Source organism: Drosophila yakuba, chromosome 3L, assembly GCF_016746365.2.
Source record: "Drosophila yakuba strain Tai18E2 chromosome 3L, Prin_Dyak_Tai18E2_2.1, whole genome shotgun sequence".
Taxonomy (NCBI): domain Eukaryota; kingdom Metazoa; phylum Arthropoda; class Insecta; order Diptera; family Drosophilidae; genus Drosophila; species Drosophila yakuba.
This window is the reverse complement of record NC_052529.2, coordinates 3,908,137-3,934,690: the sequence shown is the minus strand read 5'-3', so window position 1 is coordinate 3,934,690 and position 26,554 is coordinate 3,908,137. Positions and strand designations below refer to the sequence as shown.

Below are 26,554 nucleotides of genomic sequence, written 5' to 3'. Positions count from 1 at the left end.
CATTTCTCGCCTCAATATGACATCTCCAAATTTTACAGTCACCTAAAAAACATATATCTACCTTGGAAACAGAAAAGCTAATCCCTCTGCGACATTTGTAAGGACCCGTGAAAGCTGTGGCGCTATGCAAGAAAACTTCGACCGCAAGAACACCGCCAGATCCTCGAAGATCCAGTCCATCCAATCGGGGATCAATGTGCTCAACAGCATTGCTGCTTCGAGTAGGCGACTTGAGCGCGCTTCTCTTGACACGGTAAGTGCGCACTGATACCATTCCAAATCTCGAGCCAAGTACGTGCCCAGCGTCGCCAAACAACCAGGTGATAGTGTGGTAACCACGAATGGCGTTTATTAGGTTTGCGGGTGGGAATCAAAAACCCATTAGGGAGTAGACAATATATATACCATGCGGTGCATGCGGCCAGCCACAAGACTATCTGTGGCCAGGCGGTTAACAAGCTAAAGCTACGCGAAAACACAGTCCAAAGGGGCAGCTAACGACTAGGGCACATCTACAGCAGCTTCTCAATGTCCTTGGCGATGTCCATGGGATCGGTGGTGGGCGCATATCGGTTGATGGGAATGCCCTCCTTGTTCACCAGGAACTTGGTGAAGTTCCACTTGATTCCGCTGCCCAAAGTGCCGGTCTGCTTGGCCTTCAGGTACTTGTACAGCGGCGCAGCATCGTCTCCATTCACATCCACCTGCAGGCAGGGCAAGTTATTACATCGCTCTCGAGCAATTAACCATCAGCTTGAATAGCCTTACCTTGGCGAACACCTCGCCGATGTCGGCCTTGGAGTCGCGCAGATGGCACACCATGGCCTCGCCATCGGCCTCCGGCATCTGGGAACCGAACTGATTGCACGGGAAGTTGAGGATCACCAGGCCGCGCTCGCCGTACTTCTCCTTCAGATCCGTCAGCTTCTGGTAGTTGTTCTTGGTCAGGCCGCACTTGGAGGCGATGTTCACCACCAGGACGACCTTGCCCTTGTACTTTTCCAGCGAAATATCGTTGCCATGGGTGTCCTTCACGGTGAACTCGTAGATCGAGGCGGCGTTCTTGTAATCTCCGTTAGCAGACATGTCGATCTGGAAGCAATGGAGAGTGGCAGTTAGCACTGGATTCTTATTAATGGGTGTGAACCATTCCCCATGGTTCATTGGTGAACAGTGAACAGGAAACAGAGAACAGAGAACACAGGCAGTGGCAAAGATAAAGGCAAAGGCAACATAGTTTAGTTTGGCGCAGAGACAAGCAACTGAGTTAGTCAACGGGTTGGGATCTAGTCAACTAGGGAAACTAGCAATCAGCACTACTCACGGCAGCTGCTGTGGAGTGCCGGGCGGCTGAGGAGGCGGCGGCGGAGGGCGTGGCCGCACAGCTCACGGGAAGCAGAACGGTGCAGAGGCGGAGGCACTGCCTCTGACCCCGGCTCAGCTCGAGGACGTGGCCCATGGTCCGCCTCATCGAGTAGCACCTGAGGGCCTGGCGGGAAATGTTCTGAAACTGCCTGAGACTCATTCTTTAAACGCTGCAAATAACCGGCAGAATTAACAAATTAAGTGACAAATTAGGCAAGGAAATTACTGGTGTGGAAGTGTACTTATAAAGTGGAACAAGAGATTCAACAACATTCGATTTAAAACAATTCAATAGGCAGACATAAAAATCCATAAAAATCAAAACATTGCTACTCATTTACGGATAGTTAACAAAGTGATAATGATTATAGTAGGTTGAAGTTAATCTTTAGTAATTCAAAGCCGATTAAGAAGGTGCTCCAAAGTCTGTGGACTATGTGGTGGGTGTATAGATGGCATTCGACGAGCCAACGATAAGCATTCCAGAATATTTCGCATTGTGATAATGGATTGTTATTCCCTAGATATGTGGCTGCTATCAGCGCCCAATACTACATCACAGTTTACAACTTGTGACTTCTGGTCACAGTGACACTGCATAATTCAACGGGGTCAAAGTCAAGAACTATGTGTACATTAATCGCCATGAGTCACGCCATCCACTGGCCACGCACTATGACCTTCAATCTGGCCAGGATTGGGCCACGTTATCGGGTGTGCCACCGCTCATTGCACATGCAAGCGATTATCCGAGTTTCGATGCGAATCGATACGATGATTCGAGGCGGTTCGAGTGGACTTGAGTTGATTGGATAGCAATTTGAAGGGATAGTTAGTGTCGTGGGTAATTACTTGCATGGTGAAGTAGATGTACGATCCCAGGGCGATAGCCACGGATCCCAGAAAAAAGTGCGCGATGGAACGACCGGCCATTGATCTACTGTATATCAACTATGTGATGTGATTTGTTTGATTTCACAACGATCTGCGCCGAGTTTCGGATGCAGGGATATACAAATATAGAATGGAAATGCTGCGATTCTGCAAGCTCACGCTGAGTTGTGCGGATATCGGGAGCAAAGTACAGATTCCCTTCTTTATTTATGTACATATATGTATATATATGTATATTCTTGTCTGATCGACCAGCTGTGTTTTTCGCTTGATTAAAGTGCGCTTTATCTCGCTGGGTATTATTGTTTGGGCTTACTTATGTCGTAATTGCAATGACTAATAGCACTGGGCACTTTCTTACTTTCGAAGCGTAAATAAAACTGAAACCGGCGACTTGCGAAAAGCCTTATTTATATGTGTGGGTGAAAGCACTTGATAATATAATCAGCTTATTCGCATATGGTCACACTAGGCATGCAACTTTTCCAGAGTAGCCAAGTGTGGCGGGAAAAGCCCTACATTCTCATATATATATAAAAATAACATTATAAGCGGTATAATATGTTTCGATATAACTCTTTATTTGTGTGGGCATTCATCATAACAAGGTTATGAAATCATAATAAATCATTACTGCCATTAGTCATCATTGATATTATTAATTATAATATATATTAATATATTTAGCTCGCATTTTGGACATAAGCTTAGAGTAAGCAAAACCACTATTTCAAATTTAAAATAGCGGCAAAATTGACGCAATCCTGTCAGCGCTGCCACACCCGCCTCTACAGCGTTGCCAGACGACCAATGCCATTTTGGTGTTTAGTATTTTCCACCCACACCGCAAACGGTCGTACGAATTTTCTTCTTTTTCCATTGTGCGTTTTTGTTATTGGCGAGAAACAAATTGTAGACGAAATTTCCCAGTGAAATGCAGTGCGAATTGCTTGGTATGTCCATGGGTTACTAAGACATTGGCAGAGAGAAAGCCAGCGAGCAGGAGCAGCCACGCCCACGCCAGGCGCACCGCCCACCGCCGCAGGATACACATACACGCGTAGCCCACACTTACGCACCTACACACACATACGCTCGCACACACACAAAAGAGATCCCTGGGTGGCGAAAAAGGATTTCCGGAATGATGCTCACATCCATAAACAACTCCTTCGAGCAGGACACCCACGATGCGGACGCCAACTGCGATGGGCCCGACCTGGACTTCGTGTACTCCGACGTGGATGGCTACCAGAACGAGATCGCCGAGCTGTATAGCTACACGGAGTTCAGCGAGTTCCAGATGAACGTGAAGGCCTTCGAGGACCAGATGGAGCTGTACGACCTGCCGCCCAACTGGCAGAAGCAGGACTCCGCCTCCCAGCGCGGCATAGTGATGAAGCTGGTGGACCAGCTGGAGGTCTCCGATCGATCGTTTCGCATGCAGGCCGCCCGATGCATCCTGTACCTGGCTCAGGGCTGCTGGGCGGAGGTGCAGTCGGACGAGGAGCAGCACCAGATCACCAGGGACAATGTGCTAGTGCTCTACCAACTCGGTGTGTTCGCCTCCTTCATCGACCTGCTCAACATGGAGATCGAAAGCGCCTGCTCCCCAGACATTGTGGCCGTAAAGATAACCAATGTCACGCTTGTAGACTCCACGGACATACGGGTGATCCTCTCTGTGCTCTACATCATCACGGAGACAATTCGCGATGAACGGGAAAGGGGCAGCGAGGACTACAGGGAGCTGGCCGACTCCTTTGTGCAGGAGATCAACTCGCCACTACCAGATGGCGAACTCTTGGCCGTTAAGCTTCTGGGCATGATTACAAGGTTTTGCAGTGGCGCAGCACCGCAGTTTCCCATGAAGAAGGTTGTCCTGCTGCTGTGGAAAGTCTCCCTGCTGGGACTGGGCGGCATGGATGTGCTCAAGAATCTCAAGAACGAGTATCGATTAAAGGTGGGCTTGGAACCCATCACCGAGGACACGCTGGAGGTAACTAAGTGCATGCGAGCGAGCTCTCCGCCGGCCACAGCCACTGATATACTGGAGAACCAGTATCCCAAGAGGAATTTCAAGTAAGTGGGATCTTAAATCACTTATGTGGATTCACTAATTCATTTTATTCACCACACAGACGCTCCCTGATGAAGCAGCGCTTCCTAGACGAGCCGGAGCAGATAGACATGGAGATGGGCGGCAACGAGGGTCAAACTAATGCCAACAATGGCAGCGGCAATGGCGGGAACGGAGAGGAAGAGCTCTCTCAGTACTACAGACCCTACGATGATCCCTCTTCATCAGCATCCACCACCTCGACGGCAAATCCGAACAACCAGCCAAGCCTAACACAGCCACCCGTTGCTGTGCCTCCTGTACAGATCACGGCACGCCTGCCCTGGACGCCAAAGGTGCGACAAAAGGACATTGACCAGTTTCTGGACATTTCGCGGAATAAGTTCATCGGTTATTCGCTCATTGGTGACCACGAGAGTTTGGCTGGACTGCCGCAACCCATTCACGAGGGCTTTAAGACGCTGCAGCGGCACATGTATATGAGTCTGGCCGATGTGCAAATCAAGAAGGAAGAGGACATAGCTAGAAACCCCATTTCCACGCACGAGGACGAAATTAAACTGACCCCGGCGGAGGTGCTGTACCAAGCGATTCTGCCAAACCTGCCGCAGTATATGATCGCTCTGCTCAAGGTCCTGCTGGCGGCATCGCCAACATCCAAGTCCAAGACGGAGAGCATCAACATAATGGCCGATGTGCTGCCTAGGAAGATGCCGCTGACAGCAACCCAATCAACAAAGCTAACTGTCGACATTGGTCGGCACAAAGAGATCATTGTGAAGGCTGTCTCGGCCATCATCCTGCTATATTTAAAGCATTTCAAGATAAACCATGTTTACCAGTTTGAGTTCATGTCCCAGCATCTGGTTTTTGCCAACTGCATCCCACTGGTTTTGAAGTTCTTCAATCAGACAATCACCGAGTACGTGAACACCAGAAACTCCATTCCCCTGCTTGATTTCCCGTCGTGTGTGATTGGTGAGCAACCGGATTTAAGTGGCGAAAGCTTTGTGTACGGCGGCGAGATGTCCGATAAATCCTACTCCTGGCGAAACGTGTTCTCCTGCATTAACCTGCTGCGCATCCTCAACAAGCTGATCAAGTGGAAGCACTCACGAGTGATGATGCTGGTGGTGTTCAAGTCGGCACCGATCCTAAAGAAGACGCTTAAGGTACGCCATGCCATGATGCAGCTGTACGTGCTGAAGCTGCTCAAGATGCAGACCAAGTACTTGGGTCGCCAGTGGCGCAAGTCCAATATGAAGACCATGAGTGCAATTTACGCCAAGGTGCGGCATCGTCTTAACGACGACTGGGCCTTCGGCAACGACCTGGAGTCGCGTCCCTGGGATTTCCAGGCGGAGGAGTGCACGCTGCGGGCCTGCGTGGATCGATTCAATCTGCGACGCTATCCGGAAGCCACCCAGAAGTGTGGAAACAACGGCACGGCAGCTCAGAATGCGGAGAACGCCCAGCAATCCAACATGATGGCGGGCAACAATGGATGCGGCAATAATGGCGACGCAAATGGCTACGGCAACAACGGTGGCGGAGCCAATGGCGGTCACAATCAGCAGCAGCAGCTCAACGATTATGGTGTGGAGGGTGGCTTCCCCAGCGACGAGATCCTAACCCACTCGGACTTTGCCTTCTTCGGACACTCGGGCTGGTGGGATCGCAAGGTCGAGCTGACGGATTACTTCAAGGCCAACTACGCGGTCTGGCTGGAGGAGGAGGTCTACAACAGCCAGACCGACTGGGACGCCCTCTAGGGCAGGGCTGCTGTCGGTGAGCAACTGCATTCCGCTTCTGCCTTTCCACACTTGTATTTACATGACTCCTTTTTGAATTGCAGCTGTCCTGTAGGATCCACATATGCGTCATATAAGCGAAAAGTTATTAACGTAATTGTAAGCACTAAGAAGTACATTGATATAATCCATGTAGCCCGACCACGATTGGAACACCAACTACTCACTGAATTGGCAATAATTTGGCAAGCCACGCGTCTCTGCTGCGCTCCTCTTCACTAACTAAATAACTAGCATACGCGAATACCCCATAGCGATGACAAGGGCGTATATGTAATGATTGTATTTTTTAATTTATATATTTATTATTTTACCTGTTCCACGAGCCCTTCAAACGGATCGCGGCAATTGGCTTCTGTAGCGGAATAAACAAATTTGCTAGTTCGAAAACGATACTTGGCTTGAGGTTAAATGTCTGTTTATTCGTATGTGTGTTTTGTTTCGCACAAGAAAAAAATATAATTCATTTAGGTCATAGTCTTAAAGCTAGGTTTATTTTGGTAAATATACACGACGGTATTTACAAGGTGCATATATAAATATCCATTATATAGTACAATAACTTTTCGACTTCATTAAAACACGCCCCGACACCAAATGCCTCGTTGGGGTTTTGCAAAATTCCATGACGTAATAGTAAACAATACAATATAATAGTTAGCACAGCTAAATATGAATTCCTGAACCGAGTTTCTTCATTTCACAATCTGGTTACAAGAGCATTCTCCACAAGAGAGACCATGTCACCCATAATAACTATCTTAATACGAAATAAAGACTAACTAATAATAGTTGTATTCTAGGGCGGGTCGATTTCTTTTAATTTGTGAAAAGAAGCTAGAAACTGTAAGCAAATTGGCCTTGGAAGTTTTAGGTTGGGCAAAAACAATCAAAATATTTTCTAAACAATACTGCACTTTTCTTTGGACTTTGCGGAGGTTAAATTTGCCCGAGTTCCAAAATACACGTTTTTAATTTGAATTCAATAATAATTGGTTGTAGATGAAATTTTTAACAATTTAAAATCGAACCACCCTAATAGTAGCTTACAACTACGCCGTAATATGGGGATTTTAGTCACGATCCGGAGTAATAATCCAAACAACTTAGAACCGTTTAAGATCCTACTACTATACAATTTTCATTTATTGTACGCTGCATCCACGGAGAATCTATTGCTCCATGGGACACGCTGTCGGCATGACGTTGTTATTGCTCGGACCCATGTAGAGCATGCCGAAACGCTTCTGCTGCGGCGGACAGACGACGGGAACAGGAGCTGGGACCTCGCAGCGCTCCTCGAAATAGTGGACAATGCGCTGGAGGACGAACTTGAAGATCTTCTCTTTGGCGATCTCGCCATTGAGGAATGTGATGTCCTTGCAGTCGCGATACTCGCTAAAGTTCTTTTCGTAATGCGGCCACACACAGAGCTCAAAGTAACCCGTGACATCGGGTGGATCGTAGGTGCGCTTACTGCGTCGCTCGAAGCACTTCTCATAGGGCAGATGGAAGTGGTACTTGAGGTTGCACAGGGCCAGCAGCTCCGGCTGGTTGAAGATCATGAAACCCTCGACCAGTAGGAAGTTTATCTTCTTGTCCCTCAGCTGGGCGGCAATCTGGGCATTGATGCGCATTATGTGCTGTTGCTGCTGCTGGATTTGCTGTTGATGGTGGTGCTGCTGGTGATGGTGATGATGCCTCGGGTGCTGCTGTGGTGCATATTGATAGACACCACCATTGGCCTGTTTGTAGTAGTTCGCATTGTACTGGTACTGCTGCTGGAACTGCAGGGCGTAGTGCTCAAAGTTGGCATAGGTTACAAGCTGCTCCGGTGGCTCGGGGGCCACATGGCGCCCCTTGATAATTTGCGCTATGTCGTTCAGCATCTTGGCCATGTCCAGCGAGGTGATGAGCTCGAAGTTGATGGCGTTGAGCGCCTCATTCCGCTGATGACGCTTGTCCTCCACGGGCAGAAAGTAGTCATCCTGCGAGATCAGACGCACCTCGCCAATGGTGTACGGAGAGTTCCACAGCGGAGCTCCACTCAGACCTTTGAAATAGTCGTGCAGGCTGTGGGCTAGCGTTGTCTTGCCACCACAGGTGACGCCCGAGATTCCAATGACCAGCCACTGCGGCATCTTGTCCTGAACTGACTATCGCTCTTCCTTGTTTTTCAGTGGAATCGTACGTTCGCACCGCGCAAGATAACCTCCGGATAACCCCCTAATCGCGTTTCACTCTCAGGCTCCAGATGTGGTAAAAGGAGAACGCGGCGATGCCGCCGATGAAGATCACCCCGAACACGGTGGGCACTATGAAAGCGTACTTCAGCGGTGGAAAGAACTGCCGAATGGGATTGCCTGTAAAAGTTAGTAAAATAAACTCAGTCAGTTTTATAGATATTATCTTTGTAAAATGTTAATAGATTGTTTTTTACGATTACGCTTAATAGGAACAAATTGGAATTGTCACGGAATGGCAAACGTTCAATCGCTAAATGTAAAGTGAATAGTCATTAGCTAGGAAAAACAAACTACCGAAAATAATTAACCAAATACACACCCAGATTTGGTTCAAATGAATACAGTTAGCAACAATTATAAAAACCTTTTCGTTTTTACTGCCGAATCTAAACCTAATTAATAAAGAAAGTCGGTTTGAGTGCGCACTTATCAGGTGACTACTGTACTCGTATTATCACTAGTCGTCGGTGACCTTGACCCGAGCTTAGAGCATCGTACAGCCGGATTCCAGGTACCCCCGTGTTAGGATGACCACCTCTGTGAAACGCACGGGTTCACCCTCGTACACCGCCGACTATAAACGCTATACATATATACATACTGGAATATCGTGGCCAATTTACGTCGCGGCGTCACTTTAATTACTGCATAAAAGCGCGAGATTATTCAATAAAACTTATGTATGTAGGGGGGATGGGGAAACGGAAAGAGTGGAGAACTCACCTTCATCGATGAGCATAAACGGGAGGACGGCCACCCAAAAGAAGTAGTAGAAGAACACGGCGATTGCGGCTATCAAAATGATTTTCCCGAGTTGCGCATTCGAAGCCATAAATAGCTATTCTCAGAAATTCTGGGGTTTCTCGGGCGAGGGAACACGCGACCGGCGATTTGTGCATAAAACTTCTCATGGGTCGTTCTCCCCGGACGGACTGCTCCACTGTCCACTAATCCTTGTCCCGTCGCACGAATCCCTAATATTTCCCAGCTCCCGGATTCACTTCCGTGGTGTAATTGTAAACAAAACAAACAAGTGCGTCAAAAAATTTCCAAATTCAAGATAGTGGTGGTTTAACCACTCGAGAAAGTATCGATAGGTCCAGTAATTTTTTTGCGCGACATCAGCGGACTTTTATGGCGATAGTACGTGTTGGTAGTCCCACTTATGAGGTACAGTTTTTAATTTAAGGTATCAGCATAGCTTTTACGGTAAAGCAACTTAATAATGAGAACCTTTGATTAGTATTTCAATTAAACTGCCTGTATGTGACATCGATATTTATACCGAAACTTGCATCACTAACACAGTGTGAGCAGTAACTTTAAATCTAAAAATACCGCAAATGTCCTAACTTATTGGTATATACTGAACAGCAAATTACGTTAAGCGTAAAAGATACTGACTGTGTAAATAAACAAATTTTAAATGTCTTAAAAATGGTAAAAAAGGGTCAAACGAAACGGCAGCCATGGGTAAAGAACCTTTACTCCAACCGCGAATATCCGGACAACTACACGGATGCCAGCTTCCTGAAGGATCTGCGGACGAATCTACATTGTAGAATATACACCTTCACCGAAGCGATTGCCGGCATTACATTACTCAATAATCAGATATCCTGCATCACCGGCTTCCTGATACTCTACCAACTTATGCTCAGCGACAGCGTGTCGCCCACCACGATCCTGGTGCCCAGTTGCGGGATCACGGGCATCGGATACCTGTGCTACCGAGGAAGGAGTCTCAGCTGGGCCCTGCTCGGCGAGGACTCCAAAACCCTTGTCACGGTGGTCCTCTTTGGCTACCTGTTCTCTCCGATGCTGCACACCCTAACGCAGGCCATCAGCACGGACACCATATACACGATGACCTTCTTTGTCCTTTTGGGCAACCTGATATTTGGGCACTATGGATTGGATGTGGCCATGGTTTCTAAGGTAGGGACTATAAACACCTTAGATTCCAATATAAAACAAATACTTAATATTCCATGTTTAGCGCAGGCCATCTCCCTGAATGCCGCCATATTTGGAGCCATTTGTCTGGCCTCCCGCCTGCCAACTTCGTATCACGCCTTTGTGCTCCTCGTTGAGGCCGCCGTCTTCTTCGTCCTGTATCCCATAATGACGGAAGCGAATTGGCATGCTGGATTCATGGTGCCTATATTTGCAATATGCTGTATGGCGCTGTACTGTATATCGCGTCCGGTACTCTATCTGTACGCCTTCACCACCATTTTCATCAACTTTGTCTGCCCGTTCATATTCGTGTGGCAGCAGCAGTACAAGTTCAACATCCACGGACCCTGGGATGAGGCCATCGTGGAGGAGAACACCGATGAGAATCTGGATGATAACTTATAGCGGCAGCTCCGCTTCTCAGAACAGTTGCCGCCACGACTGGGTGACGGCGACGTCGGGGAGCACTTCACTGATCACTAACCCTTTGCACGCTTATTTGTATAACTTTGTAAACTCATTCCAAACCATTGTTGATGTTTATCTTTTTTATCATGTTATGTCTGTTAGTTTGTAAGTAGCCTTTTAATAAATTATACTTTTCAAAAGTCTGTAAGTCTCGTGTAATTCATGTGAAAGGGTTTTAAGCATTTGCAAAAGGCATTCCCTACCCCAACAAAAAAGATTTTAGCCATTAATAAATTAAATTTTAAATGCGGTAGTTAATTCCTTCTAAGGAATTTATTAAGAGGGGTTAACTCAGGTTAAAAATGCTTTAAGTCGAGGCTTGCTTACCGTTTGCGGTTTAAACTCGTTTAAAAGATAACAATTAAACATTCGCATGTACATACATTGTAAATATTTGACCCTATCTAAAGCAAATAAATTGAGTCAATTGCTTTAATCATAGACTACGGAATATGGATGAGTGACAGATGCTACTTGTTTAACCAGAAATAGAATTATTGTTATATTATGCGTTTAATTGTTGATGTAAACGTGGTGTCTTTTAAGCTTATTCCGCAGTTTCAGTTTGCATTCTTCAAAGATAAAGCTTCCTGATTACATCATATCATATGACTGATAAGATGTCGCTTTACGCAGCGCACTATTTTCTGCAATTATTCGCTGTATACATAGAATGACCTAAGCCGTTTTTATTTGTTTAAATAAAAGGGAACGATTTTTTAATTACACATCTTAAAGAAGGTTTTGAATTTAAGGTAAACATGATAACTACATATTAGATTAAAAAGTTATAGATTAGAATCTTGGATTTTATCTGACCACAAAAGTAACACAGTCGATCGAACTAGGAAAAACCAGACCAGGTCCCATCAATCAAGTCTCTTGTATCATTGAGATTCACTTAAACACAAAATGTGATGTTGTATTTAGGAAAAAAAGAAATACCCAGAATAATAGCGTTCAGTTACGTTGCAATAATATGTTTATTTATAGTTATCAACCAATATACGAACTATAATATTTAGTAGTTTTTCTAGCAATTTAGAGCAACGAAGATGGATTGGAGAATGGCTTAGCATCCCTCGCACCAGCACTTCAGACTGGGACTGCAGTGGCCACTGGAGCGTCCTTCCTCCTTGCACACACGACGGCAGGTGTCGTTGTCCCAGACGGCGCAGGGTCCTCCGTATCTGCCAGAGAGGCAGTCGGCATCGGCTTCCTTGGCGCCCAGGATGAAGATGGCCATCACAGCCAGGAAGAAGTACAGGAACTTGATCTGCATCTTGTCAGTTTTGAATCAGAGTACTGCTGTCGGAACAATTCGGACTTGATTTATGAGTCCAAACCCCCAGCGATCGCTTTATATAGGGATCGGGATCTCTCTGCCTGGTGATCTGGACTCTGCCAGCTTCGGCGTACTTATGGAATTGATTAGCAGATAATTTGAGATAATTATGGAATTGTTTTTCTTCAGAGGGCATACTTTAGGGCTGATAACTGAATCAAACTGACTAACGAAAACTGACTCAAAACAGTATTCGTTTTGAAATAACGATCATTTTGGAAAAGGTCCTAAGGAAACTACTGAATCACAAAGTTAGTATTGTGTATTAAAAGTTTCTTCTGTTAGAATGCTTAGTTGTTTTAATTTATTCTATTTATTCAATTCCGGCAAAAGACGTATTTATTATCTGCCGACATCGATTTTATGCTATGTGTTATTTATCACGAGACTTCTAGGAAACTAATTAAACCAGTTGGAATAGTAAAATTTATGCATACAGTGTACAACTGACGAGAAGCCAAGGAAAACCCAGAACCAGATTCAAACACCAAACTTGCACTTGCCGCTGTAACATGTTTGATTTATTATTATTATTGAAATATTAACACGTTAAGATGGTGTTTATTTCCCATACAGTAAACTACAGCTTGAACAACCAGTTTCAGATATTCTGCAGCTGGTGACAAAGTTTTGAGTTCAGAAAAGAAAATCGATTTTCGCTCTCGTGCTATGAATGAAATATTCTTTGGCTGTTCTTTTCTTAAATGCTCATTAACTGTTTAATTATTCATTTCATTCTTTTTTTAAATGTTATTTCAAAAGCCCCAGATTAAATAGTGATTCTTTCGAATTTTGATTTTTTAGAAGTTAAAAGAGATAAATTATAAAATTGTAATTTAGGACGAGTTGAAAAAATCTGCATTATTTGTCGTTATGTATATTCTTTATTTCCTTTTTTAAAACAATAAAAAATGCTTGAAACATGTGTGGATATTCCAGAATATGAACACTTTGAGAGCTGAGGGACCTCAGCAGTTTTCGCACCAGCACTTCAGGCTGGCACTGCAGTGTCCACTGACATGTCCTTCCTCCCTGCAGAGGCGACGGCACTGCTCTCCATCCCAGGCCCAGCAAGGACCACTGAATGTTCCAGATAGGCAATCCACGGCCGAAGACGAGTCGGCGGCCAAAAGGACAATGGCCACCACAGCGAGCACAGCGAACAAGCCTTTCATCTGAGCCATGTTTTACTATTAAGTCTTGGTAACAATCTTTACTTTTGAGTTTCTTGAACCGGAGTGCGCGCTTATATAGGCCCAGAATCTGCGTGTCAACCGATTATCATAAAGGTGAAAATGCAAATAACTGCAATATTTTTTTAAGGGCATACTTTTGGGCTTTTCACGCGAGGAAAACTGAATAAGATATTGAACTTCACCTACTGGTTTTAATTCTGTTTAATAATCGGCGTTATTATGGGAAGATCAGTGTCATTGAGCTAGAATTGCTATATTTTCTTATTCGCGATGCACTTTTTGGTTTTTTATACATTCGTATACTTACTCAAAAAATGAGACAACGGTACGTATGAGTGATAAACTGAAACTATATTTGCTTGATATAATATAAACTGTATAAACTTTTGTGTATTTTAGGGCATTCAGCATCCTTCGCACCAGCACTTCAGACTGGGACGGCAGTGGCCACTGATGTGTCCCTCCTCCTTGCAGATACGACGGCACATCAGATTTTCCCAGACGGGACAAGGACCCTTGTATTTTCCGGAAAGGCAATCGGCATCAGCCATGTTGGCCGCCAGGACAACAATCGTCATCACAGCCAGGAACACGAAAAGGAATTTGATCTGCACCATTGCAACTGCTGTGCTCAATGAGTCTGGTGTTTAGCTTGAGTTCTTGAAAACTTTTGGTATCGACTGCTTATGGGAACGCTTATATAGGACTACACCCCTTGGCATTGCCGAATTCGATAAGCTTCCAAGGAAATTCAGACAGAGCTCGCAATCTTGCGTGTTGGAGCAATCCATAAAATGAGTCAAGGAATGAGATACTGTTGAACTTTGAAGGCAAACAATCGAAGGTACTTCACCGCTTGTTTTAGGACTGTTCAAGTGGGAATTTTGATCAAAACTGCATTATATTCGCTTGGTTTGATTATGTTTGGCGTTTATTTACAAACATATACATGTGAAAGGTAATGCAGATCATAAAATAATACATGATGTTTGCATTATATGTATATAGTCAATATAAAGTTCGATACGATTAAAATTAAATAGAAACTAGGTTCTCGGTTGTGGTAAAAACATTTACAGATAGCATTACAACTACTAAGATTTAGGGACTATGCCTAACCATACACAAAAACACACATGTGCGTGGACCTATGTATTTTTTAAACTGTCTTTAGTCATTTGCTAATCCGTAGTTAACTATTGAATACAATAATTTATTTCACGTATGTATAAACTTTCTCAAAATGTAAAAAACGTAGTACATATGTATTCTCTGCTGGTTGGGCTCACTTATCGATCTAAACTAATGCAATTAACTACAATCGAATAGGTTTAACATACTATATAGTATATGAATGACATCCTTAACTGCATGTTTCATTAAACTTTGTGTTTTCTGCACTAATAGATAATCGTGTTCTTCAATTTTCATTTTTGATTTTACTTTAATTAAACTAGCTCAACGGTCAGTCGACCGTACTTGTCCCACTCTCATTTACGCCTAAATTCCACTAAGAACAAATAATGATACAAACACTAAAAACACGAAAGCTGCACCATGGCAGACCAGTCTCCATTGCAGCGGTTTGCACAATTAACTTTAAACTAGGCTCCTAATTAGAGTGCCACCTCATCGCCATTCCTGGTACTCAGTGGTGACACCTGCTCCTGATACTGTTGCTCGGCCTGCAACTGGAGCTCCCGTCGCCGCTGGGCGGTCACCGTCAGGCCGAGATTGACGTCCACCTGTGCGCTGACGACCACTTGGTTGTTGGCGCTTGGTTCGTACATTATATCACGTATTGATGTTGCTGCTGCTGCTGTTGTGGCGGCCTTTGTTGTTGCGGTTGCGGTTTCCGTTTTGGTCGTGGCAAAGTGTACATGTTGTTGCGCCTGCTGTGGCTGTCGTCAAACCAAATCGCTCTTCGGCGTTGACGTGACCCCTATCGCAGTCGCGGGCACTCCTGCGGTGGAGCCGCCTGAGGTTCCCTGATTGCCACTGGACGTGGCCTCCAGCAGGGAACCCGCCTCCACATCGCCGGCTTGTCGGGCGGCATTTCGCTGGCGGCACAGATACGGCGAGTTGGTGGGTGAGGGCAGTTGATTCTGCAATTTAAATTTAAAATTCATTACACAATTCTACATGTTCCATATAGACTAGGAAAACTCACCAATTTGTTGTTGTTTTGGCAGCACGTGGCCTTGACACATCCTTCATCCGTAGTGGGACAATCCAACGCGCAGCAGTCGGAGCCGCTCATGTTGATGCTGGAGGTTCCATCGGACATGTTGCAGCCTTCAATCTCGCTGAACTCCGGCTGGATGGTGGTGGAGTGGATGCCCTCGTTGTGGAAGAACTCCTTAACCTTTTCGGCAATCTTCATGTACTCTGAAAGGTTGCGACACCTACAATGGTTAGAAAAGATGGATCAGATTGCATTCAAAATTATTTCTATATGGTTGCTTTCATTTCCCTTTTTAAGCAGGTAGTAACTCTTTTAATAAGTAAATCTCACCTAATGTGGGCAGAGGCGATGATGCGGTCGCCGGCCAGTTGCCACACATGGAACTCGTGCACAGCCAGCACGCCATCAACTTTCTCCAGAAGTCTCTTCTGAATGGCGTCCACCTGGATGTGGGTGGGTACCGTTTGCAGCAGAATCAAAGCGGACTCGCGCAGCAGCGGCCACACGGAGTGGAGGATTAGGACAACCAGAACGATGGACAGAGCGGGATCCATATAGAATCGGTACTTCCACTCCGTCTTCCACACCACCACAGCACTGATTACAACAATAATGCTGCCGAGGGCATCGCTCAAAACGTGCAGGAAGGCGCCGCGCATGTTCATCTGGCCGGGATCGTGGCTGTGTCCATGGCTGGATTTCTTGACAGGTGGCTTTTCCTTCTGCTTCTCGTAGGCAAAGTCGTTCTGCTCATCCTCGCCCTCGTCCATGTTGGCCAACTCAGTGAGGCGGCTGTGGTTACGGGTGAGTCCGCCGCCATGTGAGTGTCCATGATGACCGCCGTGCTCTGCAATGTAAATTAAGTTTTAGGACGGCTTACTCTCATTTGTATCTGTTGGTCTTACCGTAAAGCAGACAAAGTCCAATCACATTCACCAGAAGGCCCAAGGCTCCCACGATAACGAGCAGTTCCGGCTCGTGAATCGGTTCTTCCTCAATGAATCTGTGATAAATGAAAATGTATTATTTTATTTAAATTGTATTAAAATAGCATAACGAAAACACTCATACAATTCCATGTTAGTTTATTATTTTTGGCAGTGTAGCTGGCTTCTGCAGGGAATCTATAGCTATTGGCAAAATAATCACCTGGTAAAGCTTTCGATAAATATGCACAAAATGTGACCAGAATGTAAATGAACAAAGCGTATAATTCACATAACCCAATGCACAAATACAGACTGAAAGGTGACGATATAATGTGAATGTATCACAACAAATTAACTCACAGACGGAGTCGAGTAATTCAAGAAAATTTAAACAAATCACGTTAACACATGTCGATGCCAAGGCAAGCCTTTTGCTTATAATACGGCTTACTGCTGTCAGATCATCAAATAAGTGGGTTTTGAGCACGGATCAACGAGCCGTAATGAGTGGAAATATTAAAGCCATTTGCGTTTGGGGAGTTACGAAGTTAAAAGAGAGCGAACTATAATCCGAGTTAATTAGTTTCAAAGCCATATTTAATAAGCAATTGGTACCAACAACAAATCCATTTGAACAAAATGCAAAACGGCCGAATAAAACTATGTTAATTATTCTAGATGGGGAACAATCTTGAAGTATTTTATCTACAAAGCTAGTTAAGTTGAGATTTTAGCTTGATTCAAAACTGATTCCATTGAAGCTTGTCTTAGTAATGCTTGTCTTTTGTAAATTCTGTCAAACAGTTTTAACTGACTACCACCTCGCACTCACCTTTTGCAAGCCTCGATGGTGATGCTGAAGCAGAGGGCCACCAGGAACACGGCGTTGACCAAAGCTCCCAAGACTTCTGCCCTTGCCCAGCCAAATGTGTTCTTTGACCACTTTTTCGGTGACATCTGTCGAGATAAAGTGATGAGGTGAGTGATACAAGTTGTATTTTTCTGGTAAGACAGGGATTTTACCTTCACAGACAGGAATGATATGACCAGGGCCGCGATGTCGCCCAGCATGTGGAAACTATCCGCCACCAGAGCCATCGAATTGGTCACATAGCCCACAATGATCTCCACGAAGAAGAAGAACGCCGTAAGCCACATCATCGATAGCAGCCGGCATTTCTTGCCCGAGTACTTGGCCATTTTGGAGAAACTGCAAGAGATAAGAACGTCGCAGATTAGTTAAAACACTCACACTGAAAAATTGGAGTCATACAAACAATTTATTTGCCAAAGAAAACCATTATTAGACTTGTAGAAGTTTGCCTGTTATTCCCCCAATATTCCAATATTCCCTCAATATGCCTTTCGAAATATCAATCAAAGTTCGTTCTCAGTTCATTCAACTGCCTCTTTATGCAGTCAACAAATAGCCTGCAATGTGCCAAGCTCGGAAATTGTTATTGCACAAAAAAAGATACTGAGACACGCACGCCCAAACAAATTACCAACAAATTGAGTTTTTCAATTGTTTTCTATGGTTGCTGTGCTGCTCGCTTCAGTTTTCCATTTAGTTTCATTGAGCCCTTTGTTTAGGCAAAAGTTTTAGTGCCCCATCGGGGAGGGATTTAATTGAAAGCGGCTATAAGAAGAATAGGGTTTTGAAAAAGGGGCTTGTCGATGTTTGATTTGTGTCTCGGTTCAGTAGAGCTGGGATTTCCATATCCGACACTCACGCAAATAACTCCATTTCGGCTTGGAAGACTCTGGAGGACTGTGGCTCCTCCAGCGATGCAATAACTTTTATGGCTGGCTTTATTTCAGATCGAGAACGGCTTGCAAGCCAACGAGCGCGTTGTGTAATCAAAAATAGAAAACATTTTCAACTGAATCGACAGTGTATCGGCATTGGTCGAGAAGTCGACCGGTTGCCAGGCGAAATCGGGGAATATATATGGTGTATCTATGGCTGGGTTTACAGGTTGGTAAACACAAAAGGGTGACGTTGCTTTCTTTAATTCAGCTACTGTGGCGACGGGACGTGCAAGAAAACAATTTGCATTTTCGGCCAAGAACCCAACAAATATTGCCAGGCAACCAAAATATATAAGGAAACTGACATCCACTCGAAACAATGCTATACTAAATAGTAGATAGTACTTCCCAGTCCAGATTATTTAGACTCACTGACTCACTGCTTAAAAGTAATATTTTAAATATATAAACATTCAGTTTGCTATGAATAAAGCTTGCATTGCCTGCTTGTATTTACAACATTTGCTTTTTATGACTTAATAAATTGTAATAATGACTTAATTGCTTATACGATGGTGATCCTTACAGGAAGCTATGATGCACTAAACTGTGCGATTGGATAGACTCCACTGTATAGAAAACCGCATCACGACCAGCATTTTCCCGCCCCAGCAATCCCAACAATCGCCAAAGCGATTACACAATCTCCTCGTGTTGCTGTTATCTCGAACTGCCCCTCCCCATCCGCCGACTTTTAGAATACTCGGCACACGAGACGCCAAAAACAAAGGCGCTTTTTGCATTTTGATTTTTATCTACGCCACAAACGATTCTATCGCATGGTACCGTGCGCAGTAATGCCAATAAATGGGTAAATGGGTACCCCATTCACGTACTCACAACTCGATCTTTTGGGCCCACGTTCTTACATCTTCTCCATATGCGAAATGCCATATCTACATATATGTACATATGTATATCACCGAACTAGATAAACATGGCCGATAAGCCGCCGGCGGGCGGTTTTATTTGGCAGCCTGTGCGCAAAAAGCAAACAATCCGCCGCTTATCGGATGAACTGGGAGCCGGATGGGCAGAGGGAGTGGGTTTGGATAGACGGGATGAGCAGCCGAGACCAGGAGTCATCGCTGCATACAATGTGCCTACTAAGTAAGCCAGCCAAATATTTAAACGAGCGAGAAAGGAAAATACTCAGATATTACAAAGGGTTTCCCTCAGGTGCACTTAACTTGATACTTGGATGAAATTCGTGGCTTAATTGCACGATTGAATGGGAATTAGAAACACAATATTATCGGGTATCCTTCACGGTCTAGACGGTTCTGCTTGGAAAAATATACACTAATAACTCAATCGGAACACAAAAACACCTTTCGAGAACACTAGACATTTGTGCTATAGATGAACTCACTCAATACTAAATTAAATTATATATATTAAGCATTGTTTAACATGGTAAACATAACTTAGCTTCAACATAATAATGCGAATGAAATCGAATATTTCCGAGTGTATTATTGATATACAAAGATCTGCAAGCAAAACTACAATTGAACAAGTGCAGTGCGCAGCAAGCGAATTAATCTAGAATCAACAAAGAGCAATGAAAGGAAATGAGCTGAATCACAACTTACATGTGGCGAATGCGATCCGAAGAAAATCTTAATATATATATGTATATATGGTTGTATATATCGCGGAGGAGCGTGCGGAAAACCTCGTCCGTTCACACACGAATGGTCACTGTTCAAATGCCTGGGCCAAATGGCCCTACCTGGCCTTTACCCGTTTCCACGGGCTTTTGTTGAACACACAGGTACTGGCACCAAATGGCAGATAGGCGTTTTTGGCCCGGCCAACAAAGTGGTCAACTGGCGTTGGCTTAAAATGTGTCACTTGCCGCTGATAGTGGAGTGGATACCCAATACCCAAACGATGCGATAGCCACCTTCGCCCCGGAGAGCTCTTAATCCCCGCCAGGCAGTCCGCGATAAGCGAACGTGCTCCGCATAATTATGACGAACGGACGGACGGATGGATGGACAGGTTCCCAAAGCCAAATACCAACTGGCTGTGGCCAAATCATTGATGAAATATCAAAGTCTCTTTCGCGGCTGTTGGCTGACCAAATATTTGGCCATCTACGGCGACTTGTGTTGTCACAGGCCATCAAGTAAACGTTTATAACGTGGCTTGTACGTAACTGATTTTAAAGCCCTTGGTCAAAAACTAAAGGGTATTGTAAAGTTTGCAGTTTATCTCCGCCTTCTTTAGGTTCTACTACTTTCTGAGTTTTCTGAAGAATATTTATTATTCAAAATACTATAATTTATTTCTTATCCATCCATACCTAGAAATCTCACGTCTCTTTAACTTACTTACAAAAAACCGTCAAATGGAATATCCCATTAATATCATTTGATTTATAACAAATACTTAGACTGTCTCGTCAATTTCATTTAACGACACCTAATCACTATTTTTAGCTACCTTTAATAATTCCCTTTAAAGACAGTTGAAGTAAAACTTGACTTTAAGGCCTTGCATTTTGGCCTCGGCTCCAAACGAACGTGATGCGCTCTACAATAACATATAAACGTATATGAACAGGGATATTTCGAATGTTTACTTTAAATTTCCGGCTTGGCTGGGCTTGGCTTTGCTCAAGGACTTTGTGGGTGGAAAGGGGAGAATGTATATATACGAGTATATACATATATATAGATATAGTCCTATGTGAGGTGCACGTGACATGCGTGGCCTACGCAATTAATTCAAACCATTTAACATGCAGCTCACAGTCGATTGATTCAAAGTACGAGTTTGCCAGATCTAAGCATCCGAATGTGAGTGTGAGGTGGCATGTAAAACATGTGCACTCTCGGCGGGCGAAACTGGGCTACAAATATTCTAGGTCAGGTGCTTTAATTGCCCTCTCCAGCTCCAGTTGCACCGAACGGGTATTCTCCGCCCAATTGCCCCCGGACAACTGGGACTCGGATTCGGTGGTGTTTATGTGGGTTACTAAGCCAGTTTGGCTTTGCTTACTTTGCAACAATGGAGCATAGAGTTTATTGTGGCCCAGTGATAAGAAATAATTCGACTGGAGATAAGCGGAAATCGATCGCTTAGGCACTGAATGTTGTACAAAGTACTCAATAGTAGTCACTGCGATAACGCAAATTGTACGCACTGTTGATTTATTGATCAGCAATTTGTGGAAAGATTTATTAAGCAGGAATTAAAGTAATTTCAAGATTGGCCAAATCTTTTACTACATAAGTGCTGAAGTGCGGCACTGAAAAGAATTTTAGCATTATTATATTATGAGTGTTTGAGAGCTTTCTGAGGTGAGTATATCAATTTAATTATGTATGTATTTCCCATGTACATTAATAAACATTTCATTTCGATGCGTTCCACTAACTCAAAGTTACTGCATTTAAAAGCAAAATGGCAATCAAATAATTATTTTAATGGCAAAAATGGCAGTTGACCCACTAACGAAAAAGAGTCATTTGTTCTCCACGACGACAACGTGGCGACGATTAACCCGGTTCTTATTCCAGACCTACGGGAACGGAAGGCGGACGGAGGTGCTCTGCAAAAAGGGGGCGTGGCCCAGAGAAAGGCGAAGTAAGAGCCGGAATGGGCGGTGGGTGGTGGGTGGTTCAACCTGGTTGTGTTTGGCAAACAGAGGGAAAAATATACAAAAGAATTTCATCAGGCTGCCAGAGAGGTGAATACTATATATGCACTAGAGGCATTTGCAAACATTGCATGGATGTGTCAGCTAAAAATATATCCAACTGAATTTCTGCAATTTGCATGAAGTGGCGTCGATAAACAAATAGCGAAATCAAATTTCAATGGATACGGCAGTACAAATGGGAAACCCTTTTTCCAGCAGAACAAGTGAAAACCATGTCAAGGTCGCATGTGCATGATGCTTCTCTTGGAAAGCCAGTTACACAGCCAACTTTGGGATTAGAATTCGCTATCGCTGGAGATGTAAAACGTAGCAGTTATCTGGACCTAGGGTAACCTACTTTAGTTGCAGTCGTAAATCAACGCCAGTTATTTATATGGTGGTTTATATGGTGGTCGGGGCAAACATAGCCCACTTTTGGCCCCATTTTCAGTTCAGGAGGTAGTAAGTACCCACAAATCAAATTGGCCAGTATCAAATATTAAATGCAGCTGCTCAAATATTCGCCACTGAAAGTGAACCGAACCAAATCAAGTGAATAAATATGGGTATATGGGTATATATAGCTAAATAAATCAGAGCAGAGCGACGTGCTGTTTTGTATGCTTTAATTTGTTTGCCACAAAATTATATTAGCACATATTGATTTTCCCCTCCTCCACTCCACTCCTCCACGATTTCACTCAATTTTCGCTGATGAACTGGGAACCGAGAACAAAAAGAGTTGGAAAGTCACTTGGGTGAGTGCTGGGCTCTGACCTTTAAATCAAATTATTTCAGCCACACCGAGCAGGCTTTTAATGTGATTTAATTAGGGCCAGAAATACACGGGCTTTATGCAACAGTGAAAATCGCTGCAACTCACAATCTCGCATAAAATTTTTAATTTATACAGAAAATTGAAAAACATATGCAAAACTAGAGGAGGCCGCAAATGAATGCGTGATCGCTAAATGGGATGTGAAAATCTATACAAGTTGTGGAAAATGAAATTTAGAATAATACGCTTCAACAAATAAACACCTCAGCTATACTGTATGTTTACTTTGTTTTTAAAACGAAATATAAATAAAATAAATAAACAAAATATAGCAAATCGATTTATTTTGCTGGAAAAAGAAAAACAAAAAACGGGGATTGCCACGCCAGTAAGTTAAACAACTGCAGTGAGTCAGAAAGAATTTCTGATAAAATAACCAGCGAGAACCGATGATTAAGTCGAAACAACCGGTTTTCGAGGATGGGAAATCACGGGAAGGGGCCATAAATCAAGTATAACAAGTCCTAGACGAAAGGAACTCAAAGGGAAGCGTAGTTTAAGATCGATTGTTGAAATGCAGATATGCTTCACTACCTGACCACGCCCACCCGCCCAGTTCGGTGACCCACGTGCGACAATAACAGACGTGCTTGTACACGTCTCCTGCAGGGAGATTCCCTACGTTAGATAGTTTTAAGATTACGTTAAAACAATACTAGTAAAATAGGACTCTCCTTGCCTTACAATCTATTTGTTGGAATTTTATTGGTGGTGGATAAATGATAAGAGGTGCATTTTACTTACCGTAGCTTAAAGTCTGGAAGTTGGTTCTTTGGTTGTTGATGTGCCTAAGCAAAAACGCGACTCCTATTGAAGAGGCAAAATTTAAAACACACATTTATGGAAATTAATTAAATATAAATAATTTGACTTAATAACCCTAGTTCTTAGACGTTGATAAAAATAAAGACGACACTCAACCACTTAAAAATGTGTATTCATATCGTGTACTAATGCGGTTGCCGTATTTTAAACTTTGTTTTGATAAGACTATTTTACTTTTTATCAACAACTCAAATGCAAAGGCTCTTTGTATTTTCTCTGTTCCTGGCTAGCCGATATTCACTGTATTTACAAGGACGCGAGGAAGGGAAGGGAGGGCGGTGCACGGGCAGTGTTGCTGTTGTTTTGCGATAAAAGAGTGGAGAGAGAAAAGAAAATAACTTCCGATTTTCGCCGTTGTTGGTTTCGTTGCTGCAAGCGCAAAGTGACGAGTGAAAAGTTGGCAAAATAAAATAGTGAAAATAGCACAGTTATCTTGGATTTTGCAGAAATTCCTTCGCTTTTCCCTGCTTCCGCCTCAATTGGGGGTGGCACGCATACATACGAACAGAGTGTGTACATACATATACGTATGTATGCAAGTTAATTGTGCACAGTCACAATGGACGAGAGAAGAAAGGGTGCGGGTCGGGAAAACCGAGAACGATTCACAATTGCACGTGCACTGGTCGCGATTTCCGTATATATCCTCACTACACCGCCGTAAATTACCGATTGGCTGCCTTCTTGGTTGCTTTTTGCCGCACTCGAAGCGGAGGGCACAGCACAGACACAGATGTACAGCGCGGGTCCACGAATTTTTAATAAATAATTATTTTCCCGAGTCAGTGTGACTGCAGACGCAGCGATCGAAAATACCACCCGGCCAGTTAGAAAATACCAATTACATATCGATAATGTTTATGTCGCTCTATCGGTTTGACAATACAGACTATCTATCGACTGTTATAGGGAGACTTTTTGAAAACTAGTAAAAAAAATTACAAGAGAAAGACATGAAATATAATTAAATATAAACATAATTGTCATTTACAGTGTATACTAAGTGATATTAGTTTTCATAGAAGTTTTCATAATAATTGATTTGTGTCCAATAACATTCAAAATGTTGATGCCATTCCTGCCCAGACTCACGCCTTCCAGATTGGAGCCCCGATGTTCTCGCAAATAGATCAAAAACTGGAGGATCACGTGGAACAGATTGTTTCTGTCGTATAGGCAATCCTGCACCTCATTTCCGCTGATAAAGTTAAACATGGGATTGGATTCTAGATTTCCAGTGGCCAGGATGGCGCAGTTGGCCCTGTTGTTCACACGTGACACGATGTCCTCGATGGATGGATGGTTTGTATCCCTGTTTACCACATAGCGGGAGTAGAAAGGCCTTCGTCCACCTTCCAGCGGAGTTGGCATCAATTGGCTATCCATGTAGACGCAAAACAGGTGGAACACAATGGCCGCATCTGTTGGCAAGTGCTGCCCTTGGACAAACATCCATTGGTAGGTAGTCATGTAGGCGCCCTTCGCTAGCTCCTTAATGCGCTTAACCAGGTTATTTTGGTTGGCAGAGATGCTTAGAAAAGCCAAAACCGTGGACAACGTGGGAATACAGGTCTCCACCAAGCGCTTTTCTTCTTCGGCCAACAATCGTAGCATCTCCAGACTTGACTCTCCGATCTTAAGATTTCTGAACCCCAGTTCTTGAAATGTCTTATCCACATGCTTAAACTCCTTGACCAATCTATGCAATATGGTCGTGGATATCCAGTACCTTAAGTTGGTCACACAATCATATAATTGACTCGGACAGTGTGATTCAACGACCTTTGCATTTTGATTGTACCATTCTGCCGAAAGTGGAAAAAAATCGTTAATCAGTTTTCTTTGATAGTTTTCCATTATTCGACACATCTCTTTTTGTTTTAACTCATTTATTTTGGGTAACTTCCGAACATCAGTAATGTATTCATAATCACAAAACTGTTCATCCCTTTTCTGTTTCAGCATTGGCGGTTTCTTTTTTGCCGAATACCCGCAATGATAGAATAATACGTGCCAGCCATCGTTCTTTAAAGTGATTTCTGATTTTAGATCCGTATGTGCGTACATTGTTCCCAAAGGGGTGTCTAAGGAACAATTTAATCTTAGCTATAAGATGGTACTGCTAACCCTTAGGAAACCCTACCTTCTATTCCATCCAGCAGGCGCTTTTGGCTCTCTGTTCCGATCACCTGATCTTCACTAAAACTTAACCATACGTACTTTCCGAAATGCAGCAGTGCACTCAAGGCAAACACGGCTAAAACAATACGTTCCACCAGAGAATACCAGTACTTTCGAGTACAGGGGTTTCCATGCCAGATATCCAGAATGAGTATCCAAATCATCACCACTTGAACGCCAAATATTTGAAGGCATTTCGTTGCCTGTGCTCTATGAAGTCGAGTATCGAGGCTGCGTTGGACCACCGAATTTGTTTTCAGCGGAGAACACGGGATACTATCGCAATTCATTATTTTCTCGGTTTAAAAATATAAAGAGACGAAAAATAAGAAGCCAGAATTGTAGTTAAAATAAAAATGCTGGCATGCTTTTTGATACAACTTGGGATTTTGACAGTTTTACTACAAGAAATTTTTGAGGCGCTACTTTTAAATAGATCCATTTATTTAGTACAATATTTAAGTTTATGATAATAAACCTCTTTAAATATTATATAGCTTAAACTCCTTAATAAACCTATTTTAATATTATATAGCTTAAACTCTTTAGGCGCTTAACCCTTTTTATATCGAACAAAAAGCTCGATGGCAATGAAGCTCAAATGTGGTTTATGTATTGGATGGGAGAAATAAAGGTCTTGCTAGTGATGTCATGACTTAACAAAAACAAATGTTTTAAATAAATAGGAATGAGGCAAAAATAAAATATTTTGATAAGTATATTATCAAAGCAAATATGAGTAAGTAGTTAAAACAAGCTTTGCAAAGT

The 26,554-nt window shown here is 43.5% G+C and overlaps 10 protein-coding genes across 14 annotated transcripts; 2 read left to right on the top strand and 8 right to left on the bottom strand.

The window, feature by feature from the left end:
• Window positions 1-7: 7 nt before the first annotated feature.
• Window positions 8-6,545, top strand: LOC6532812 (striatin-interacting protein 1 homolog). 2 transcript variants are annotated; one of them, XM_039374837.1, is made up of 4 exons: window positions 8-253; window positions 3,440-4,341; window positions 4,401-6,127; window positions 6,195-6,545. In XM_039374837.1, the coding sequence occupies exons 1-3, from the start codon at window positions 125-127 to the stop codon at window positions 6,109-6,111; spliced, it is 2,742 nt and encodes a 913-aa protein (XP_039230771.1). In that variant the 5' UTR covers window positions 8-124; the 3' UTR covers window positions 6,112-6,127; window positions 6,195-6,545. The 2 variants fall into 2 exon arrangements, with proteins under 2 accessions (XP_039230771.1, XP_002093549.2); XM_002093513.3 differs by lacking the exon at window positions 8-253 and having other exon boundaries at window positions 3,087-4,341.
• On the bottom strand, window positions 322-2,718 carry LOC6532813 (probable phospholipid hydroperoxide glutathione peroxidase). Of its 3 annotated transcripts, XM_002093514.3 has the most exons (4): window positions 2,576-2,710; window positions 1,325-1,535; window positions 769-1,092; window positions 322-704 (listed from the first exon to the last, which is right to left on the bottom strand). In XM_002093514.3, exons 2-4 carry the CDS (start codon window positions 1,523-1,525, stop codon window positions 513-515), a joined length of 717 nt encoding a protein of 238 aa, XP_002093550.2. In that variant the 5' UTR covers window positions 1,526-1,535; window positions 2,576-2,710; the 3' UTR covers window positions 322-512. The 3 variants fall into 3 exon arrangements, with proteins under 3 accessions (XP_002093550.2, XP_015049616.1, XP_015049617.1); XM_015194130.2 differs by lacking the exon at window positions 1,325-1,535 and having other exon boundaries at window positions 2,576-2,718; XM_015194131.2 differs by lacking the exons at window positions 1,325-1,535; window positions 2,576-2,710 and adding an exon at window positions 2,218-2,509.
• Window positions 6,546-6,551: 6 nt separating the features above from the next.
• LOC6532811 lies at window positions 6,552-8,291 on the bottom strand. Its single transcript, XM_039374839.2, has one exon. The coding sequence runs from the start codon at window positions 8,289-8,291 to the stop codon at window positions 7,323-7,325; it is 969 nt and encodes a 322-aa protein (XP_039230773.1). The 3' UTR covers window positions 6,552-7,322.
• Window positions 8,292-8,338: 47 nt separating this feature from the next.
• On the bottom strand, window positions 8,339-9,462 carry LOC6532810 (dolichol-phosphate mannose synthase subunit 2). Its single transcript, XM_002093511.3, has 2 exons — window positions 9,120-9,462; window positions 8,339-8,513 (listed from the first exon to the last, which is right to left on the bottom strand). Exons 1-2 carry the CDS (start codon window positions 9,226-9,228, stop codon window positions 8,377-8,379), a joined length of 246 nt encoding a protein of 81 aa, XP_002093547.1. The 5' UTR covers window positions 9,229-9,462; the 3' UTR covers window positions 8,339-8,376.
• Window positions 9,463-9,747: 285 nt separating this feature from the next.
• Window positions 9,748-10,966, top strand: LOC6532809 (phosphatidylinositol N-acetylglucosaminyltransferase subunit C). 2 transcript variants are annotated; one of them, XM_015194129.3, is made up of 2 exons: window positions 9,748-10,334; window positions 10,396-10,551. In XM_015194129.3, the coding sequence occupies exons 1-2, from the start codon at window positions 9,834-9,836 to the stop codon at window positions 10,411-10,413; spliced, it is 519 nt and encodes a 172-aa protein (XP_015049615.1). In that variant the 5' UTR covers window positions 9,748-9,833; the 3' UTR covers window positions 10,414-10,551. The 2 variants fall into 2 exon arrangements, with proteins under 2 accessions (XP_015049615.1, XP_002093546.1); XM_002093510.3 differs by having other exon boundaries at window positions 9,751-10,334; window positions 10,401-10,966.
• An 811-nt stretch (window positions 10,967-11,777) lies between these two features.
• LOC6532808 (drosomycin) lies at window positions 11,778-12,175 on the bottom strand. Its single transcript, XM_002093509.3, has one exon. It carries the CDS (start codon window positions 12,103-12,105, stop codon window positions 11,896-11,898), a length of 210 nt encoding a protein of 69 aa, XP_002093545.1. The 5' UTR covers window positions 12,106-12,175; the 3' UTR covers window positions 11,778-11,895.
• An 854-nt stretch (window positions 12,176-13,029) lies between these two features.
• Window positions 13,030-13,398, bottom strand: LOC6532807 (drosomycin). Its single transcript, XM_002093508.3, has one exon. The coding sequence runs from the start codon at window positions 13,350-13,352 to the stop codon at window positions 13,137-13,139; it is 216 nt and encodes a 71-aa protein (XP_002093544.1). The 5' UTR covers window positions 13,353-13,398; the 3' UTR covers window positions 13,030-13,136.
• A 296-nt stretch (window positions 13,399-13,694) lies between these two features.
• LOC6532806 (drosomycin) lies at window positions 13,695-14,057 on the bottom strand. Its single transcript, XM_002093507.3, has one exon. The coding sequence runs from the start codon at window positions 13,979-13,981 to the stop codon at window positions 13,769-13,771; it is 213 nt and encodes a 70-aa protein (XP_002093543.1). The 5' UTR covers window positions 13,982-14,057; the 3' UTR covers window positions 13,695-13,768.
• A 211-nt stretch (window positions 14,058-14,268) lies between these two features.
• LOC6532804 (zinc transporter 1) lies at window positions 14,269-17,688 on the bottom strand. Its single transcript, XM_002093505.3, has 6 exons — window positions 17,502-17,688; window positions 17,311-17,435; window positions 16,455-16,552; window positions 15,880-16,396; window positions 15,535-15,769; window positions 14,269-15,469 (listed from the first exon to the last, which is right to left on the bottom strand). Exons 1-6 carry the CDS (start codon window positions 17,676-17,678, stop codon window positions 15,272-15,274), a joined length of 1,350 nt encoding a protein of 449 aa, XP_002093541.3. The 5' UTR covers window positions 17,679-17,688; the 3' UTR covers window positions 14,269-15,271.
• Window positions 17,689-24,543: 6,855 nt separating this feature from the next.
• Window positions 24,544-26,169, bottom strand: LOC6532803. Its single transcript, XM_002093504.4, has 2 exons — window positions 25,749-26,169; window positions 24,544-25,689 (listed from the first exon to the last, which is right to left on the bottom strand). Exons 1-2 carry the CDS (start codon window positions 26,074-26,076, stop codon window positions 24,605-24,607), a joined length of 1,413 nt encoding a protein of 470 aa, XP_002093540.2. The 5' UTR covers window positions 26,077-26,169; the 3' UTR covers window positions 24,544-24,604.
• Window positions 26,170-26,554: the final 385 nt, after the last annotated feature.